The sequence below is a fragment of the Aethalodelphis obliquidens genome, unplaced genomic scaffold (genome assembly GCF_003676395.1).
Source record: "Aethalodelphis obliquidens isolate GAN/ISIS:26980383/991018 unplaced genomic scaffold, ASM367639v1 scaffold1, whole genome shotgun sequence".
Classification (NCBI taxonomy): Eukaryota; Metazoa; Chordata; class Mammalia; order Artiodactyla; family Delphinidae; genus Aethalodelphis; species Aethalodelphis obliquidens.
This window is the reverse complement of record NW_020837945.1, coordinates 62,033,711-62,053,784: the sequence shown is the minus strand read 5'-3', so window position 1 is coordinate 62,053,784 and position 20,074 is coordinate 62,033,711. Positions and strand designations below refer to the sequence as shown.

The 20,074-nt window shown below is 39.6% G+C and overlaps 1 protein-coding gene across 1 annotated transcript in view; it reads left to right on the top strand.

The window, feature by feature from the left end:
• The window catches only part of LSAMP (limbic system associated membrane protein), a 648,598-nt gene that overhangs the window by 338,657 nt on the left and 289,867 nt on the right, over positions 1–20,074 (top strand). The window contains exon 2 of the mRNA XM_027105266.1: positions 16,064–16,296. Coding sequence (XP_026961067.1) covers positions 16,064–16,296 — 233 coding nt within the window. The remainder of the gene's footprint in view (positions 1–16,063; positions 16,297–20,074) is intronic.

The following is a 20,074-nucleotide window of genomic DNA, read 5'->3' as shown; positions in this document are numbered from 1 at the left end:
ACAAGGTAATATCAAGGTTCATACTCACTGGACAAGAGGCAAGCCACTGTTATATTTCAAAACATCTTATGTTTTCACTATGCAGCATATTTTCAGAAATTATTTGAGTTACAAAGTTTCCACTATGTGGTTTATTTATTTTTAAGAATTTTGTATTTATATATCTATTATAGTGTATCATAGACATATCATTGAAAAGATATTATCATCTCTTCCAGGCAAAGAGAGGCAGAGAAAGTGGTAGCGACAAATGAAGGGAAATCAGATGGCTGATTTAGAAAAGACAAAAGGGCCTCATCCTGCCTCCTTTTTCCTCTTTCAGAACCATGGGGAATAGTAAGATTCTTCCATGTTCAAGATTGTATTAGGAAGAAAACATCTCTAGGAATGTGAGATGAGAGGAGAAAGATTCTTGGTAATATTCATTCATCCGTTGAATGACTATTGAGAGATTTTATGTGTCAGGCACTTTGTACGGCAATAGAATTCAGAGATTGGGAAGACATGGTCTTGTTTCACTCTTAAAATTGTGATAAGAAGCAGAAAAACAAAGAATTGAAATCTAGCACAAGCAGGCAAGCAACTAGCGAAATTGGAGAATGCTTCACAAGGGAGGGCGCATCTGAGATGAATTCTGTGCATTAAGTATGAGCTTGCCAAATGAAAAATGTTGCAAAGCATACTTTAGATGAAAGGGAAAAAAGAGCTAGGAGGAATGAGATTAGAGTCTGAATAAAGAATAAGATTTGTGGCAGAGAGGGAGTGTGATGTTGAGAGACCAGGCTACAAAGGTAAGTTGAGTTGACTTACACTAATCTATGTGAACTTTTACAAGGAAAAGTGCATTTAAACATGATCAACTTTATGTATGTTCTGTTCTGTATGAAGGATGAATTGTATAGTCGTAGGTAAGAGATACAATACTGGAGGCTAGAATGCCAGTAGGAAGTGATATTGACAACAGATGAAAAGGTCCCGGGCAAGAGTAGTGGCAGTGAGATGGAGAGTAGAGGCTGATCTCAGGGGAAAAAATATAAAAATAATATTTGATTACAAAAATGACCTGAAGGAGAAAGAAAGAAACAAGGATAGTCTGTGGCTACTAACTACATAATCATAAGTGGGTTATGATTCTGTTAACTAAGATAGGGAATTTGGAAGGAGGACAAAAGTATGATAGGAGATAATGAGTTTCAACTGAAAATATGCTGTATTTGAGGTGCCTTCAGTTAATCTATGTGGAGCAGCTGAGTATGCCATTTAAAATTTCAGTCTGGAGGAGGAGCTGCCGAAGAGGCAAGAGACTTTTTCTAAATGAGCTCCAGAGATGAGCGCGAGCTGCGGCTATCAGCGCGGACCCCAGAGACAGGCATGAGACGCTAAGGCTGCTGCTGCAGCCACCAAGAAGCCTGTGTGCGAGCACAGGTCGCTCTCCACACTTCCCCTCCCGGGAGGCCGTGCAGCCCGCCACTGCCAGGGTCCCGTGATCCAGGGACAACTTCCCCGGAGAACGCACAGCGGGCCTCAGGCTGGTGCAACGTCATGCTGGCCTCTGCCACCGCAGGCTCGCCCGACACTCCATACCCCTCCCTCCCCCCCGCCCCGCCTGAGTGAGCCAGAGCCCCAGAATCAGCGGCTCCTTTAACCCCGTCCTGTCTGAGCGAAGAACAGATGCCCTCCGGCGACCTACACGCAGACGCGGGGCCAAATCCAAAGCTGAAACCCGGGAGCTGTGCGAGCAAAGAAGAGAAAGGGAAATCTCTCCCAGCAGCCTCAGGAGCAGCGGATTAAATCACCACAATCAACCTGACGTATCCTGCATCTGTGGAACACCTGAATAGACAACGAATCGTCGCAAATTGAGGAGGTGGACTTTGGGAGCAACGATATATATATATCTTTTCCTTTTTCTCTTTTTGTAAGTGTGTATGTTTATGCTTCTATGTGTGATTTTGTCTCTATAGCTTTGCTTTTACAATTTGTCCTAGGGTTCTGTCTCTCTGTTTTTGTATTTTTCCTTTATTACTTAAAAAATTTTTTTTCTTAATAATTATTTTTTATTTTAATAACTTTATTTTACTTTATATTATTTTATCTTCTTCTTTCTTTCTTTTTTTCCTCCATTTTATTTGGAGCCGTGTGGAGGACAGGCTCTTGCTGCTCCAGCCAGGCATCAGGGCTGTGCCAGTGAGGTGGGAGAGCCAAGTTCAGGACACTGGTCCACAAGAGACCTCCCAGCTCCACATAATATCAAATGACAAAAATCTCCCAGAGATCTCCATCTCAATGCCAAGACCCAGCTCCACTCAGTGACCAGCAAGCTACAGTGCTGGACACCCTATGCCAAACAACTAGCCAGACAGGAACACACTCCATCCATTAACACAGAGGCTTACTAAAATCATAATAAGGCCACAGACACCCCAAAACACACCACCAGACGTGGACCTGCCCACCAGAAAGACAAGATCCAGCCTCATGCACCAGAACACAGGCACTAGTCCCCTCCACCAGGAAGCATACACAACCCACTGAACCAGTCTTAGCCACTGGGGACAGACACCAAAAACAACGGGAACTACGAACCTGCAGCCTGCGAAAAGGAGACCCCAAACACAGTAAGATAAGCAAAATGAGAAGACAGAGAAACAGACAGCAGATGAAGGAGCAAGGCAAAAACCCACCAGACCTAACAAATGCAGAGGAAATAGGCAGTCTACCTGAAAAAGAATTCAGATTAATGATAGTAAAGATGATCCTAAATCTTGGAAATAGAATAGAGAAAATACAAGAAACATTTAAAAAGGACCTAGAAGAACTAAAGAGCAAACAAACAATGATGAACAGCACAATAAATGAAATTAAAAATTCTCTAGAGGGATTAATAGCAGAATAACTGAGGCAGAAGAACGGATAAGTGACCTGGAAGATAAAATAGTGGAAATAACTACTGCAGAGCAGAATAAAGAAAAAAGAATGAAAAGAATTGAGAACAGTCTCAGAGACCTCTGGGACAACATTAAACGCACCAACATTTGAATTATAGGGGTCCCAGAAGAAGAAGAGAAAAAGAAAGGGACTGAGAAAATATTTGAAGAGATTATGGGAAAGGAGACAGTTAATCAAGTCCAGGAAGCACAGAGAGTCCCATACAGAATAAATCCAAGGAGAAACAGGCCAAGACACATATTAATCAAACTATCAAAAATTAAATACAAAGAACAAATATTAAAAGCAGAAGGGAAGAAAAACAAGTAACTCATAAGGGAATTCCCATAAGGTTAACAGCTGATCTTTCAGCAGAAACTCTGCAAGCCACAAGGGAGTGGCAGGACATGTTTAAAGTGATGAAGAGGGAAAACCTACAACCAAGATTACTCTACCCAGCAAGGATCTCATTCAGATTTGACGGAGAAATGAAAAACCTTATCTTTGATAAAGGAGGCAAGAATATACAGTGGAGAAAAGACAGCCTCTTCAGTAAGTGGTGCTGGGAAAACTGGACAGCTACATGTTAAAGAATGAAATTAGAACACTCTCTAACACCATACACAAAAATAAACTCAAAATGGATTAAAGACCTAAATGTAAGGCCAGACACCATCAAACTCTTAGAGGAAAATATAGGCAGAACACTCTATGACATAAATCATAGCAAGATCCTTTTTGACCCACCTCCTAGAAAAATGGAAATAAAAACAAAAATAAACAAATGGGACCTAATGATACTTAAAAGCTTTTGCAGAGCAAAGGAAACCATAAACAAGACGAAAAGACAATCCTCAGAATGGGAGAAAATATTTGCAAATGAAGCAACTGACAAAGGATTAATCTCCAAAACATACAAGCAACTCATGCAGCTCAATATCAAAAAAACAAACAACCCAATCCAAAAATGGGCAGAAGACCTAAATAGACATTTCTCCAAAGAAGATATACAGATTGCCAACAAACACATGAAAGAATTCTCAACATCATTATTCATTAGAGAAATGCAAATCAAAACTACAATGAGATATCATCTCACGCCAGCCAGAATGGCCATCATCAAAAAATCTACAAACAATAAATGCTGGAGAGGGTGTGGAGAAAAGTGAACCCTCTTGCACTGTTGGTGGGAATGTAAATTGATACAGCCACTATGGAGAACAGTATGGAGTTTCCTTAAAAAACTACAAATAGAACTACCATATGACCCAGCAATCCCACTACTGGGCATATACCGTGAGAAAACCATAATTCAAAAAGAGTCATGTACCAAAATGTTCATTGCAGCTCTATTTACAATAACCAGGACATGGAAGCAACCTAAGTGTCCATCAACAGATGAATGGATAAAGAAGATGTGGCACATATAGACAATGGAATATTACTCAGCCATCAAAAGGAACAAAACTGAGTTATTTTTAGTGAGGTGGATGGACCTAGAGACTGTCATACAGAGTGAAGTAAGTCAGAAAGAGAAAAACAAATACCATATAGTAACACATATATATAGAATCTAAAAAAAATAAAAAGGTCACAAGAACCTAGGGGCAAGACGGGATTAAAGATGTAGACCTACTAGAGAATGGACTTGAGGAGACGGGGAGGGGGAAGGGTAAGCTGGTACAAAGTGAGAGAGTGGCGTGGACATATATACACTACCAAACGTAAAATGGATAGCTAGTGGGAAGCAGCCTCATAGCACAGGGAGATTAGCTCGGTGCTTTGTGACCACCTAGAGGGGTGGGAGGGAGGGAGATGCAAGAGGGAAGAGATATGGGAACATATGTATATGTATAGCTGATTCACTTTGTTATAAAGCAGCAACTAACACACCATTGTAAAGCAATTATACTCCAATAAAGATGTTAAAAAATAAAATAAAATGTCAATCAGATGAAGTATAATTAAAATGAAAAAAACTGATGAAATATATGAAAACTACTCCATGAGGCCAGGAAAGAAGAAAAATACAATCCTGGAGAACAACAATATATGAAAGGTGAATGGAGAAAGTGGGGCAGATTATGCAAATTGAGAAATAGCAGGAGATTTAGGAGGAGAGACAATAAAATGAAAAACAGATGGTCAATAGTGGTGGAAGCTATGATGCGATTAAATAGGACAAATCCTTAAAGTAAATCCATTGGATGTGGCAATTACTGGATTAACAACGTCATTCTGAAAGTGGTCTTGATAGAGCCACATGAAGGTGATGTGTCCGTGAAGGAGAGTGGCTATTAATCAATGTAATATCGTCTATTGATATCAACATTATGATTAATATCAACATAATTGATATCAACATTATGTGATTGGTCAACATATTCCTTGCTGCTATTCAGTTCAGGTTCCTGAGCACATACAGAGATTTCAACAGAGTTCCTGGTGCCGTGTCAAAAGGTTTTGACCATAAAGGGTGATAGGTAATCCAGAAGAAAAAAAGGAACTATTTCAAAACAATGCTTTATTAGATTTAGCTCTTTCCCTTTCTCTGCCTGTCTTTTCATTTAACAGCCATTTTTTTGAGAGTCACTGTGAGAGAAAATGCTTCTTCTATAATACAGTCTCAAAGCTAGAGTGCCCCAGGGCCAGAGACGGTGGGAAAATGGAATACAAATGCTCTGAGGCTAAAAAGATGGTGATTTTGAATCACAGGGGTCTTTCTAGAACTCAGAACGTGACCTTCACCTTGTAGCATCTCTTTAACTCAGGCTGGCTGTGAAATTTCAGTTAAGTTACACAGTGAATTTAGTAGCACAGGAGGTGATGGCCTGTGGCTTTTTCTCTCTCCCAAGTCCAGACACTGGTTACTTCTGCTCACCTTTACTTCCCTCCCAGGGTCAGTGCTTTATTAGGCTGGGGATTGTAGTTGCAGATACCATTCTTCAGTTTGAGTAGGCTGAGCTCCTTCCAAGACTTCTCCCAGGTTAGCTTTCATCTCAAACTCATCAGCTCTTGCCTTCATGCTGGTTCTCTTGCTAACTTCTGAAGCTCTTTCTCATCACCTGATTCCAAGTCCCATTCATGTCCTGATTGTTGTTCAAGGAGAAGCAGGCCTTCAAGGATAGGTTTATATGAGGGGAAAAAATGAGGGCTAGGGAAAGAAGAAAAACCACAAAAACAGTTTGTCACACAAGGGTGAAGTCCTCCTCATATCACTGTCCTTTGGAAGGATGTGCTGGAGAAAAAAATAAGTTTGGAGACAGGAAACATAGAGGCGAGGTGGGGTGGAAAGTGGGTGATGGAAAAAGCAAACATGGAAGTCAGAAAAATCCCTCTGATTATAATTCTCCATGTGAGAACTGTCCTTGTGATTTATAAGCATTCGTCAGTGATCCATCGGCTTCTTGTAAGCCAGGGGAGCGGACTACTACATTTCCTTCGCCTGAGATGGATCTGTTTGATAATGTGTGCTCTTTCAATTTGCAGCTGCTAGAGTCCCCTATTTCACATTTGAATCCACAAAGTACATTTAAAAAAATTAAGGGGCTTCCCTGGTGGCGCAGTGGTTGGGAGTACGCCTGCCGATGCGGGGGACGCGGGTTTGTGCCCCGGTCCGGGAGGATCCCGCATGCCGTGGAGCGGCTGGGCCCGTGAGCCATGGCCGCTGAGCCTGCGCGTCCGGAGTCTGTGTTCCTCAACGGGAGAGGCCACAACAGTGAGAGGCCCGCGTACCGAAAAAAAAAAAAAAAAAATTAAGACCTGTTTTGTTCCTTATATTTATCTGCCTTTATTTCTTTTATGTCTACCTCTACCATAAAAGCAATGTAGACAGCAGAGCCCTTTTCTAATGGTAGCTCTGATACACAGTCTCATTGTCTTGTTTAGTTACTTACATACTTACTATATGTTAACTCTGTTATATCATACATGCTATATCTATCAATTGTCATATCTTAGAAGGCATAAATTTGATCCAAATTGTATCTAAATGCATGTAATGGTGAGTCGTATTGTAACTTGATTCTGCTCCAATGATAATGTTTACATAATGCTGTATATGGTAAGGCTATAAAGTAAGGGCCTGGCTTTTCAAATGAGACTTCTGCAAAATAGTCTCCTGACTTTATGGCCATCCATGCCTCATACACCAGAATGTTCATCCTAAGTGCATTATAACTTATTGTAAGCACTTTTATTTCTCCTTACTGATGGAATGAGGCAAAGAGTAAAACCCTTTGTGGTACAAAGCACATTTTTTTCCTTCGAGAACTTAGCATATTTTTTATATTTACTTTGTAATGACTCAGAAGGCAACAACATTTTCTTTACATAGCTGTGGAGTTGTTTTTAATTGCATAGTAAATGAAATTTTTAACTAGAAATCGGAGCCAGGATCCCAAGACTAATTTTATTCTTTCAAAGGTACAACTTAAAGGCAGGTTTTTCTCCTAAATGAGAAAGATTTTTCACAGAGGACAGAGACTCATAGCAAGAATCAAAACAAAAGCAAGCTTTCAAATTACTTCTCATCCTCACTCAACCAAGTGGGGAGGAAAGAGGAGAATCCACAGTTCAAAGGAGAGCAAAGGGGTGTAGATTCTTGCTACTTCAGTGAGAGTGTAACTACCATTCAGGCACTGAGAAGGAGGAATGAGCCTTGTTCTTGCAACTGGGGGTCCACCTAGCATAGAGTATGCTTCATCTAATCTAGGAGGAACCCAGATTCTGCCCAACAGATCTCAGCAGGTCACAAAGTATAGCACGGACCTGCTGTTGTCCTCTGTCCAGGCTACCCTGAAGAGAGAGTGTGGGTTCTGTCTGATCACAAGTGGCGAGGCATTTAAGGCCTGAGCTCCCTAGGCACATGTATGCCACAAATGCTCTAAGAATGTTCCGGAGATGGCATTAGAGCTTCAGTTTACATGGCTGCACTGTAACATGCTGCATCACTGTCCTGCTTTCAATTGCACGCTTATGGGCTTTAGAGGACCAACTATTGCCCGGAGGGACCAGACACAAGAGAATCTAGGCCCCTAAAAGGTGGTTTCCCTTGACATACCTGTTATTAAGCAAGAAACTGAATTAAACAACAATATCTGGAGATTGCTGAATTTAGCCCCCAAATGGGATTTCTACAGAACAAATGTCCAAGATTCAAATTATGAAAAGTAATGGGCACAAAAATTTATTAGGCTCTTCCAAAGCTCACTGGGTACTCTTAATACTTTAGCCTGTTTAATAATCACAATCATATGCTAAGTAGTAATTATTCCTGTTTTGCTGAAGAAAAACACTGAAGCTCTTCAGTAATTGTGGACCCAGTTAGGGCCAGGCACTGCTCTATATGTTTAAAATTAACCCATTTAAACATTACAACTGGGTAGTTGAATGAAAATGAAAATGAAGTTTTCATTTTGCAGATGGGAAAACCCAGGCCCAGAGAGGTTAAGCAAGTGTCCCAAGATCACAGAGTAAGTATGTGATGGAGCTAGAATGCAGGGCAGGAAACTGGCTTCTCAGCCTAAACTTGTAACCACCCACCACGCTACATTTCTCGCTAAGCAACTTGCCTAAAGCTATTAAACTGCAGAATTCATGGCTTTTCCACCCCACCACTGACAAGAAAATGAGGAATCTTGAGTTATGGTGTGATTAGGGTGTTGAGTTATTTTCTAAAGGGACCAAGACTCTTCAAAAGAACCTAGAAGAGCCATTTCCAACCTCTTATAAATACTCCTGGGACTGATCGGAACTCCAGCTGTGACTGGGCTAGAAATCAGTTTTCTCCTGGTCCCAGTTTCAAATTTTCCTTTTAGAATTTTTGTCTTTCTCTTTTTCATTTTCTTTGTAAATGTAGAGATGATACAGTTGATGTGGCAACCAGAGAAGCACAGATTGTCCTAGAATTGACCTTTGAGATGTACTTAACCCTTAATTTGGTAGTTCTGCTTCTCCTCTACTTACCCCTCTCCTCACCTGCACCATCTGCATGGAATATGTGTTTATGCTCCTTCAAGAATATGAACCTGAAAATACAGCAATACATACATCATACATATGCATATATGAGAAGGCATATATAGCTGGACAAGGTGCTCCCTAGTGATAATAAGAGACAAAAAGCCTGTCTAGGGAGTACTTTTTTTTTTTTTTTTTTTGCGGTATGCGGGCCTCTCACTGTTGTGGCCTCTCCCGTTGCGGAGCACAGGCTCCGGACGCGCAGGCTCAGCGGCCATGGCTCACGGGCCCAGCCGCTCCGCAGCATGTGGGATCTTCCCGGACCGGGGCACAAACCCGTGTCCTCTGCACCAGCAGGCGGACTCTCAACCACTGCGCCACCAGGGAAGCCCTAGGGAGTACTTTTTATTCCACGAATGACACAGACTGTCCTGGCTTTACTGTTTGCCACTGTGGATTTTTTGGTTTTTGGTTTTTTTGCTCATATAGATGATGAATTATTCTAACAGGTAGTAACCCAGTCGCAGAAAGGGTGCTTTGTCCATATAGCACATGCAAATGACTAATGCAAATTGAGAATTTAAAGAAACACATGGTTGATCTGATACATATTTAGTGGATGTCATTCTATACAGAGATAAAGTTTTTGAATGATTTGAATAAATCACTATTTTCCTTATAGCCATCCCTGTATATGACTATTTCCTTTTTATCTACCATATTCTACCATGGGAGAGTATAAGCATAGATATTGTTTTACATCTTATGAAATGTTTCAATGTACATCACGTCATTTTATTCATAGAACTATGCTAAGATTTGTTCTGAGAGGCTGGGGAAAGTATCATTAGCCTCATGTTATTTATGAAAAAACTAAGATACAGAAAGACTAAATGACTTACCTGTTTTCCAACAGGAAATAGACTGAAGGTCAGAACCAAAGTCAGTTACCTTCAGGAACTAAACAGTGTATGTCTTTTACCCTAACATGCCATCAATACTATGCAGATTACTGAATCATAGTGACCATCAATAGATTCACATGAATCGGATTCCTGTGCCTTACTACCTCTGTGTTCTCGCCCTTTTGAACATCCATCACTACTGTGTGTACATATATACGTGTGCATCAGGGGCTTGTACATGAATGTATACAAAGGACCTATGGTGGGGGAGATTATCCTATCATATAGATGCTTTCATTGTTAAATGGTGTTAATTGGACTAAAATTCAGGATGAATCTAGGAAAATAAACCATCATGAACCTAGGATCAGTTTCTACCTAAAGAAGTTTAAGAGAGCAGATATGCGCAGGGCTAAGAGAACGAGGCCAAGAGAACAGGCAATGGTCAAAGCCAGAAGTCAAGTCTGAAAAGAAGCAGAGATGGGAGCAAGGCAGCTAGAAAACTGAAACTTCTGCTTGCAGGAAAGGGAAGCAGGAGTGCCTGAGGGTCAGCAGTGAAGCCCCACAATTCTCTTATTTCTTTCTGAGTTTAATCTTACAACATGGTAATAAAGCAGAGATGATCCAAAATGTTTGATGATTCAAAATTCTTTAAATTTGGCTTTTAACTAATTTGGTGCTTTTTAATGTGTTTGCATATGTGTTGCTAGACTTCATTATACTTAAAATAATATGATTATGTAAGACTAACGACTTTTGACTCAGAAGAATTTGGGATATTTCTGATTATTTACTGCATCCTCTGCTTAGAACGTTTCCTGATGCCACGCTTTAATGCCGGGAATGCACCGCATTAATTTCCAGACCAAGTGTCTTTCCTTCTAGAGGGAAATGAGTCTCTGTTAGTTTTGTTGATTCACTAAGGGTTTTATTTGTAGGGTTAAAGTTATAAAGCAAAAAGCATCAAAATAACGGGTCAACACACTCCTGAAGACTTCCTTCCCGTCCATATCTTGAATCAATCCACATCTTACAAAAGAGAGAGAATCACAAATGTGAAAAAAATAGTAAAAGTTAATTTTAAAAAAAATAGCTTTTCTATGAATAAAGGCTAATTATTTCCTTAAAAAGTCAAATTTGCCCCAACTGAGTTGATTGTCCCTTACCTGTCCTAAGTATTACTGACCCATTTTTATACATGGGGAATAAACCCAAAACACTAAGGTTAAATGATTTCTCCGCATTAATTTAGGAAGGAACTAAGTTATAGCTTTCTCCTGTACTATTAACAATGTACAAGAGTATAGTGTTATATAATTCAGATTCTAAAACACAACAAAGGGGCATGATTCATTAACTACTAACTTACAAACAGGGTACCAGTAGACTTCATTGCAGTGTCTGTGTCATGAACTTATAACTCAAGGACTTTGCTGGTGGCAATTGAGTGCTTATAAATTAAGAAGCATATGCTTATGAAAAAACAGTATTGCACTGTAGATGGTTGACCTGTGCTTCCAGATATTTAAACCAAGAGACCAAGGTCTAACTCGGGGTTTTCAACTTCAAACCTGGCAACATTTTAAATGAGATATGTCTTTGTTGTTGGGCTGTCCTTTGCATTGTAGGATGTTTAACAGCATCCTTGGCCTCTACCCACCAGATGCCAGTAGCAACCTCCCATTTCCAGTTGTGACATTCAAAAAATGTCTTCAGATATTGCCAAATACCATCTGGAAGTACAGATTGCCCCCAGTTGAGAACCAGTCATCTAACTGTTCTTTCTTAATTGAAGAAACAAATCTCTCACGCATCCAGTTACACTTTCCCCAGTCCTTATAATTAAAAAGTATGAAGATAGATAGCTGGTGAGAAACTAAGCAAAATGTATTTATTTGTTATTCGTGAATAAATACCAGATTATACTCTTAAGAAGCAGAGGAAAGTTTGGATAAATTCTAATACTAACTTGTTCCATTTTTAGCAGCCAATAATGCTTGTTAAAAATGAGATGTATCTAGTAGCAGTTGAACAGGATTAATATCTGTTAGCTGTGTATCACTTACATCAAGGATACACTGTCAGTAAGTATGCGATTAAGCTATCTATTGGTACACACCAAATTTAGCATTTCTTTTATGCCTTCAATTACATTAATCATTTTGGAAGCATAATCCCCAGACTTAATGCAGTATGAGTGGAATTGTCAATGTACATATTTGTATAAGTGTGCATAATATACTTGGTGTGAAGTACTCACTGAGATCCGATGCTTGGGATTTTTATGGGTGCATTGATTTTTTGTGACCGTTTTATGGATTCAGACATACTGAACAGGGAAGTTAGAAGTTTGTTTGCTTGACTTTCCTGTTATGTTTTTAAAGCTGATTTTTTTAAAAAAATCATAGCTTCATGGTTAAGGTAAGTAACCCACCTGATATTGGTGGGTTCATGATTAAAGTGGACAACTCACTAAATGTTTATCTAGTGCTTTACACGTCTTTTCACTGTTTTTCATGTGTGATATAGATTATTTAATTCCCAGGAATGATCTTTCTTCACTGGGAACAATGTTTTCTCTCCTTTGATTTCATGTTAATGTCACACTCAATAATTCTCTTTAAATTTTCCTTATGTGTCTGATAATTTTAATCATTACTTAAGAAAAGTTAAAATAGTTATCACCTATCCTGCACCTATTAGATAATTAACAAATATTTGATAATTGATCTAATAGTTGTTTGTTAAATTCAGTTGATTTATACCACATTTCAGCGAGTGCCTACTGTGAACATAGTGGGTTATGCTGTTGGCCCCATTAAGGTTCCATAGGTGAATTTTTGAGGGTCACTCTCATTAATAAACTTATGAGGAAAGATAAGTACAGATAACTAATTCAGTGTGGAGTACAATGGGCTCATGAGAAGGAGCCAAGTAAAAGGATGGGACACTAATCAGAGGAGATTTCCTGGAGAGGTGACACTTTGTATTATATCCCCATGTCCTCAGCTGCCTGCCAGAAATCCCACCTAGAGTGGACGGTCATTCTCCACCCTCTCCTCTTGGCACCAACACCGACTCTCTTTACCATGTAGTCCTTTCTAAATCCTGGAATGATGTGCCTACCCTGAGCTCCTGAAGGAAAGCTCAGTATTCTGTTAAATCCAAACAACACATAACAATACAGATTTTAAAAATTTATCTCTTTATCCTTTCCCTGCTTTGGCCAAAGCTGACTTTGAAGATAAAGTCACTAGGTATTTAGTTTTGAACTAGAATGTCTGGTACAGAAGCAGCGTTGTGGGTGAGGGATAATTCATTACCATCTTACGATGGTGGGGCATGAGAATTCTCATTGACTCCACAGGCATGCCTAATGCACATTTAAGCCACTTACCTTCTAGATGCAAGCTCATGATGCTTATTGGCCAGTCAGTGCATGCTAGAACCTGGGTCTTCCTTTAATCATCATTTCCTCATTTTCGAATAGCTGGACAGCTGTGACTACCCTATATGACTGGTTGTTTTCATTTAACAAACAAAAGTGCTACACTTTTGTGTAATTGAGACTATACTTTGACCATCTTTTTTGTTATGTGCACTTCTTATGGTTTAAAATAGTTGCCACCTTAAATCAAGATTTAAACATTTTTAACGTTAAATTAATTCTGAAATTGTGAGACTTTTTGCTCATTTTTCAGTATGAATGTTCTAGCCATGTTGTAGAAAGATTATTTTCTAGTTTATATAGTTTATACTCTGACTATTAACTACTTTAAAAAAGAGCCTTTAAATATCTGGAGGAATGGTTTCCTTTTGAAAAATACTACATTGTGCTCTGGTGCTTGGAGTTGGCTAATTGTGTTGAGTTAGCAAAAAGTGTGAGTGTATGTGTGTATGTATATATTCTAGGGTACCTTTGACTTATTTGGAAGTAAAAGAGAAATTACAAAAAATAAATATGAATGAAACACAATGTAAAATAAGATGTCATGTAGATTATCACAGCAAAATTTCCACATTACGTATTGTTTTGGTACATGCATTTTTATGGGTCTGACAATTTTGCTGAAATAGTCAATTGCTTCTTTACATAAGATAGTCCTGAACTCTCTCAGAGAATAACTCCGAATAATGATCTATGTGATAATTACAACTTTTCCAGAGACAAAAATTGCTAAAGTGTCCAAAGGACCCTAAAGATTCAATTTAGAAACTCTACCTTATACTGATAAGGAAATTTGCCCAGTTCATTAGTGGATGCTGTAAGGAGTTGGGACGGGAGGTGGAATATAGGTAACCATATGTCCTATTTCTGCATATATGACACTGTTAGTTTATATGACAGGCATTTACCAGGGTCTATTTTACAGCAGATTAGTGTTTAGAGGTACCATAATGAATAAGACAAAATCTCTCTTTATTTGATATATAGGCTATATTTATGTAAAATACATTATATTTTTTTCAGGATGAACATGTTAGAGCCTTATTCCAGGCTAAACAGCATTCAAGGTTCACCTCTGTGCAATAGCATACCTAGTTACTGCTGTGTTGTGCTGTGTAGATGGTAAAAAAAAAAATGCAAGGATAAACGTGATAGAAGACTTAAAATGCTTTTACGGAGAGGAATTTCCATTTTCGGAGAGGAATTTCCATTTTCTCAGTAGAAAAGAAAAACATAGGAGACCTACATCAACAACTTGATTTATGATCTAGACGAAGAAAGCAAATAATCTATTAATTGATTGATAACTGGGTCTAAGTTGAGAAGTGCCACAAATACCACCAAGGGCAGAGACATGATGCCACCAAAGAATAGAAGAGGAAAAGTAAAATTGAGTCTGGCGAGAAGCAACAAGCATCCGTAAAGTTAGCTTTGCCCTCCTCTTTAGAGGAGTTTTAAATTATCACACATAATTAATCTCAATAATATCTGCATGGTAGAAAAACACATATTGGAGATACTAAATGATACCTTAATCCACCTATGTTTTTGAAAAGAAATAGGTGGAGAAGAAAAGAAAGACCTTTATATCATGGCACCCAAGTAATTAAATAAAATTCTCATGTTTACTAAAATATGCAATTCACCCAAAAATAATGGAATAAGAAGGCCTTTTGTACCATGGGTGAGGTATTTTTAAAAGATTCGTCATTTCTCCTTCTTCTAAGAGAGATGAGTTGGCCTCTATGTCTTTACAGTGGTCAACCCGTGGATCACGCATCAACTTCCTGTGCATGCATGACTGTTTAGACTTGAGAGGAAACTTGGATTGGACTTGGTTTGGAAAATACAGGGGAACATGGTGCTTTGATTGTTCTGCTGTCATGCTCCTGGCTCCTTCTGTCCATCCCTCATGCCCCAGAGTACTGAGCAGCTGGCTGTGCAGCTGTGAACAGGGTCTGAGATAATCTGCCCGTGAGGCATACATAAATCTTGCCAAAGGGATACAAAGAGAAGTTTTTGCTTGATTTTTCCATTTCCAGATTCTTGCTAGAATTGAAGGAGTATGGTTTTCTCCATTAAACCCTTTTAGGTTTCTAAAATAAGTAGTTATTCAAATAAATATTTTTTCCTTCATGTTTCTTGGAATAAGAACTACAAAATTAGTTTTTTCATCCACGATAAACGATTGAATTCATTCTATTGTGCCAGAAATGCTGGTAGCAAGCTGTCTTGCCAGCAGGCAACCTACTGCCCTCAGCAGATGGAACCAGACTTAGGCAAGATGATACTAGCTTTGATTTTCTTGATACAATTCCTATCTACTTACCCTTGGACCTGCTCACATGCTTCTCACTCCTGGCAGTGGGCATTCCAAACTTGGAAGGATCAGAAGCCTTTAGGAAATACTAATGAAAGAATAAATGCAGTTCAAAACTGAGTAAATATGCCACATGATCAATTGTCTATTTCTCAAAGTTATTTAAACAAATGGAGTTCTGTGTGAATGACCTTCTCCTAGACGAGAAGAAGATAATCCAGTGGGAAGTCAATATCCATTTAACTCTATTTTCCTGCATTACTCGTACTGATTGTTTATTGCCCCACTGGGTATAATATAATGGCATCCATCCATTGGATGGTAATTAGATCTTAAAGGAGAAATAGCGACAGTATTTAGGACCCTAAGAAATGGCATAGCCAGGATTCATCCTGCACATAATTATTTCTCTTGATTGGCCCTGTTGAATCAAATTGCATAGAGAATGAATGCAGACCCGTGTATGGCTAAGGCTCTAATGTTTTTATTCTACTTCACCAGGTGTGTTGTAGAAGATAAGAACTCGAAGGTGGCCTGGTTGAACCGTTCTGGCATCATTTTTGCTGGGCACGACAAGTGGTCTCTGGACCCCCGGGTTGAGCTGGAGAAACGCCATTCTCTGGAATACAGCCTCCGAATCCAGAAGGTGGATGTCTACGATGAGGGTTCCTACACTTGCTCAGTGCAGACACAGCATGAGCCCAAGACCTCCCAAGTTTACTTGATCGTGCAAGGTAAGACAAAATAAGAAAAATGTGGTAAAGGAGAGGTGAGGCAGAAAATAATCATAACATACAAATACTCGAATAATCCTTTCTGGAAAAAAAAGAATACCTCCAAATGCGTTACGGCACTTCAGTATGTATTTTCTCTCCAAAAGGATAGACTTCAAATGAGAGAACTAAGGAGGATATAGAAAGAGAAGTCTTGCCACTGCGAGCCAATATCCTTGGTGAGAATATTTTCTTTTAGCCCTGAGTGTAAAAACACACAGCAAAGGCCACAGCTGTGTCCACAGGGACACAAAACACACAGACTGCTCAGAACCATGTGAAGTGCACTTTATTATACTGTTAGGTACTGGATGCTTTTGCTGAAGATTTGATTTTTATCTGTCCTCAGTCTAAGGAATATCACTAATGATCTGTTTTAATGATGGTAAATGTTATTTGGAAAAATAAAAATTTCCAGAGGCCTTGACATCCTTTCAGCTGACTAGCTTTCTTTGTAGTTTGTATCTCCATTTAATGGCAAGTTATTTGTGAGCAAGTGCAGTGATGGGGATCTGCAAAGTCATCAGGGATAATCTGCTTCCAGATTGGGGTTTCCAAGGGCACATCTGAGTCATGGTTTTACAGGATGAAAATCCTAAATGGCATATGCAAGCCCCCAAACTATAGCTCTCTTGGGTCCCTTTCCCCATAATAGCAGAATGAGAACGAAGCTGATCAGCTGCACAATTTTATTGCAAGTGGAGTCAAACTACCAGCAGTTTCAATGCATCTATCAGGAAGGATCTCAGCACTAACAAATATTAGGGCTGTGTTAATGTATTCTTGATGTACAATTTTATGTAAATTTAATGCAAATTAGGCATGGCCCTAGGGCTCCTGTCAAGATTCCAATGCAGTCAGTTGTATGGCAAAGTTTGACTGTAGCTTCTATTAATGTGTTACGGAATTGATTATTGCAGCATTTAAATCATTGCTCTCCCAACTCCTCTGATTAATAGATCGAAACTGTTTGTTTGCTCTTTAGTTCTTCTTGGTCCTTGTTAAACGTTTCTTGTATTTTCTCCATTCTATTTCCAAGATTTTGGATCCTCCTTACTATCATTACTCAGAATTCTTTTTCAGGTCGACTGCCAATTTCCTCTTCATTTGTTACGCCTGGTGGGTCTATGCCTTGCTCCTTCATCTGCTATGTGTTTTTCTGTCTTCTCATTTTGCTTATCTTACTGTGTTTGGGGTCTCCTTTTCGCAGGCTGCAGGTTTGTAGTTCCCGTTGTTTTCGGTGTCTGTCCCCAGTGGCTAAGGTTTGTTCAGTGGGTTGTGTAGGCTTCCTGGTGGAGCGGACTAGTGCCTGTGTTCTGGTGGATGAGGCTGGATCTTGTCTTTCTGGTGGGCAGGTCCACGTCTGGTGGTGTATTTTAGGGTGTCTGTGGCCTTATTATGATTTTAGGCAGCCTCTCTGCTAATGGAAACTGGAGTAAAATACATCAGAGACTGTCTGGTGCAGTGGCGGTTTAGTCATGTTGAGCGCTATCTTGGTACATTTGCAATGGCTGACAGCTTCATTTTATTGCTTGTAAAAGGCATGTCTAGGGCTTCCCTGGTGGCGCAGTGGTTGAGAGTCCGCCTGCCAATGCAGGGGACATGGGTTCGTGCCCCGGTCCGGGAAGATCCCACATGCCGCGGAGCGGCTGGGCCCGTGAGCCATGGCCGCTGAGCCTGCGCGTCCGGAGCCTGTGCTCCACAACGGGAGAGGCCGCAACAGTGAGAGGCCCGCGTACCACAAAAAAAAAAAAAAAAAAAAAGCCATGTCTACTAACTTGCAAGGTTCCTATCACAGTCAAAGCATAGAATGCTTTCCTTGTAGTTTAGTGGAGAGCACTTGAGTTTCTTTAATAAGAGACACCAGGGTTTGGATATCAGGCAGCCCATTTAAGTGTGTAAACATAACTACTGATGTGTACATATGTAAATGGGTTAATTTATCAGCTCCCTCAAAACACAAGCGCACACACACACACACACACACACACACACATTCACACACACCTCAAAACAAAAGAAGTTCTATCTCATTTAATGGCAGAGGGAAGGGAGATAACTAGTTTACTTAAGGCCCCTTACCTTCACAGGCTTTAATATTATTGGAAAGCTACTAGAGAACGTGTATTGTCCTATATTGAATAACATTGGACAATCTGAGTATTACATTCCTTGGTTTCTCGATGAGGAAACAGAAGTTAATTAGATTTAGGTTAGTGGCTGCAGATCACACAGAGAGTTCAGGGAGTTAGTTTGGAGCCAAGCAGACCAGGAATCAAATTTGAAGCACTTTCTACTGGAATGGAAATTTTTTTGCTGTGACTTTTTAAGAACTACCAGATTTATATTTGTCTGAGCTCTTAGCGCCAAATGCCCAAAGCCCTTCCTCCTGTTTTCTTATGCATGTAGCACTTTTATAGCTACAAACACAGCCATCTTGAGAGTTAGAGCTAGAACTAGGTTAGATCATACTGCTTATACCTTCATACCGTGTCAGCACAAGTGAAATTAACTTAAATTTAACTTAATATTAAGTTATTAAATTAAACTAAATATTAAGGGATGGAGAAGGACCTATAAAATACCAGGTACTGTTCATTCATTATCTCGTTTGATTCTAATAATATTATTATTAAGTGGGTGTTAATAACTTTATTGTAAATATGAAAAAGCTTGAAGTTCAGAAATCATCAGGAGTGTCCAAGGCTGCCTGTTGGCTTAGGAAAGAGTTTCAAACCCACGTCTGTTTGATCCAAGATATTATAGTGTTTTCTTTTTAACCATATTGCTTTAAAAGAAAAATGAGCAACAAAGCTTGTTCTTGTAAGGGCGATAAAGAAAGGTTGTCTCCTCCTTAAGCCTGAGTTATGAAGGGGGATTTTTTTGGACAATTATATGGATGCTGGCATTTGATATTTCATGCCAGATGGCTGATTCGCTTCCCCTTAGGACAGTCAACTTTGTGATTATGTCAGTTGGTCCACCCCTTCATGCTGCTTGTTCACACTGCTTCCTACTCTGTGCCTCAACTCTACGTGTTTTCACCACATCAAAGATGCTGCCATTCTTCTTTCCTCCAATTCCACAGCACCTTCCTTCAGAATATAAGGGTCTTTTGAATTTTTCAAGTTCTTCCTTGCTCACCATACATGGTTTCCGCAACTCCCACTTAACTGGTCATTAAATAAATACTGTATTCTTTTTCTTTGCCCATTGGTGAGGCCACCTTTAGCTCAGAGATGCTGTGAGATATTCCTAAAGAATAGCAGTTAAGAAAGCAGCCTTCAAATCTCGGTTTTCCTTCTTGCTACTTAAATAAATTTTGGGGTAAACCACTTGATTTCTCTAAGGCTCCGTTTTGTCCTATGTAAAATAGAGATAAAATTAAAATTTTAAACCCTCCTTAATGAATTGTAAGGATTAAATTACATGATTATGTGAGCCCCTAGCCCAGTGTCTGGAGATCATGAGCTCTCACCCAATAAGATGATGATGGTGATGGTGATGGTGATGATGATGATAACCACTGCCAACAACCACGCTGCTGCTGCTGCTTGAGTATCTCTCATGAGGCTCGCTTTTGCCCGAGGTGCTGCCCAGAGTCTAACAACTCCTTCCACCCATTGCCTGTTACCCTTGCAGAAGGCTCTTTTGCTGTTATTCAGGTCCCTGTCCAGTCCATTTTCTTCAGTTTTCCTTTTCCTTAGCATCCAGTCTTTCACTTTACTTCTTTAAGATT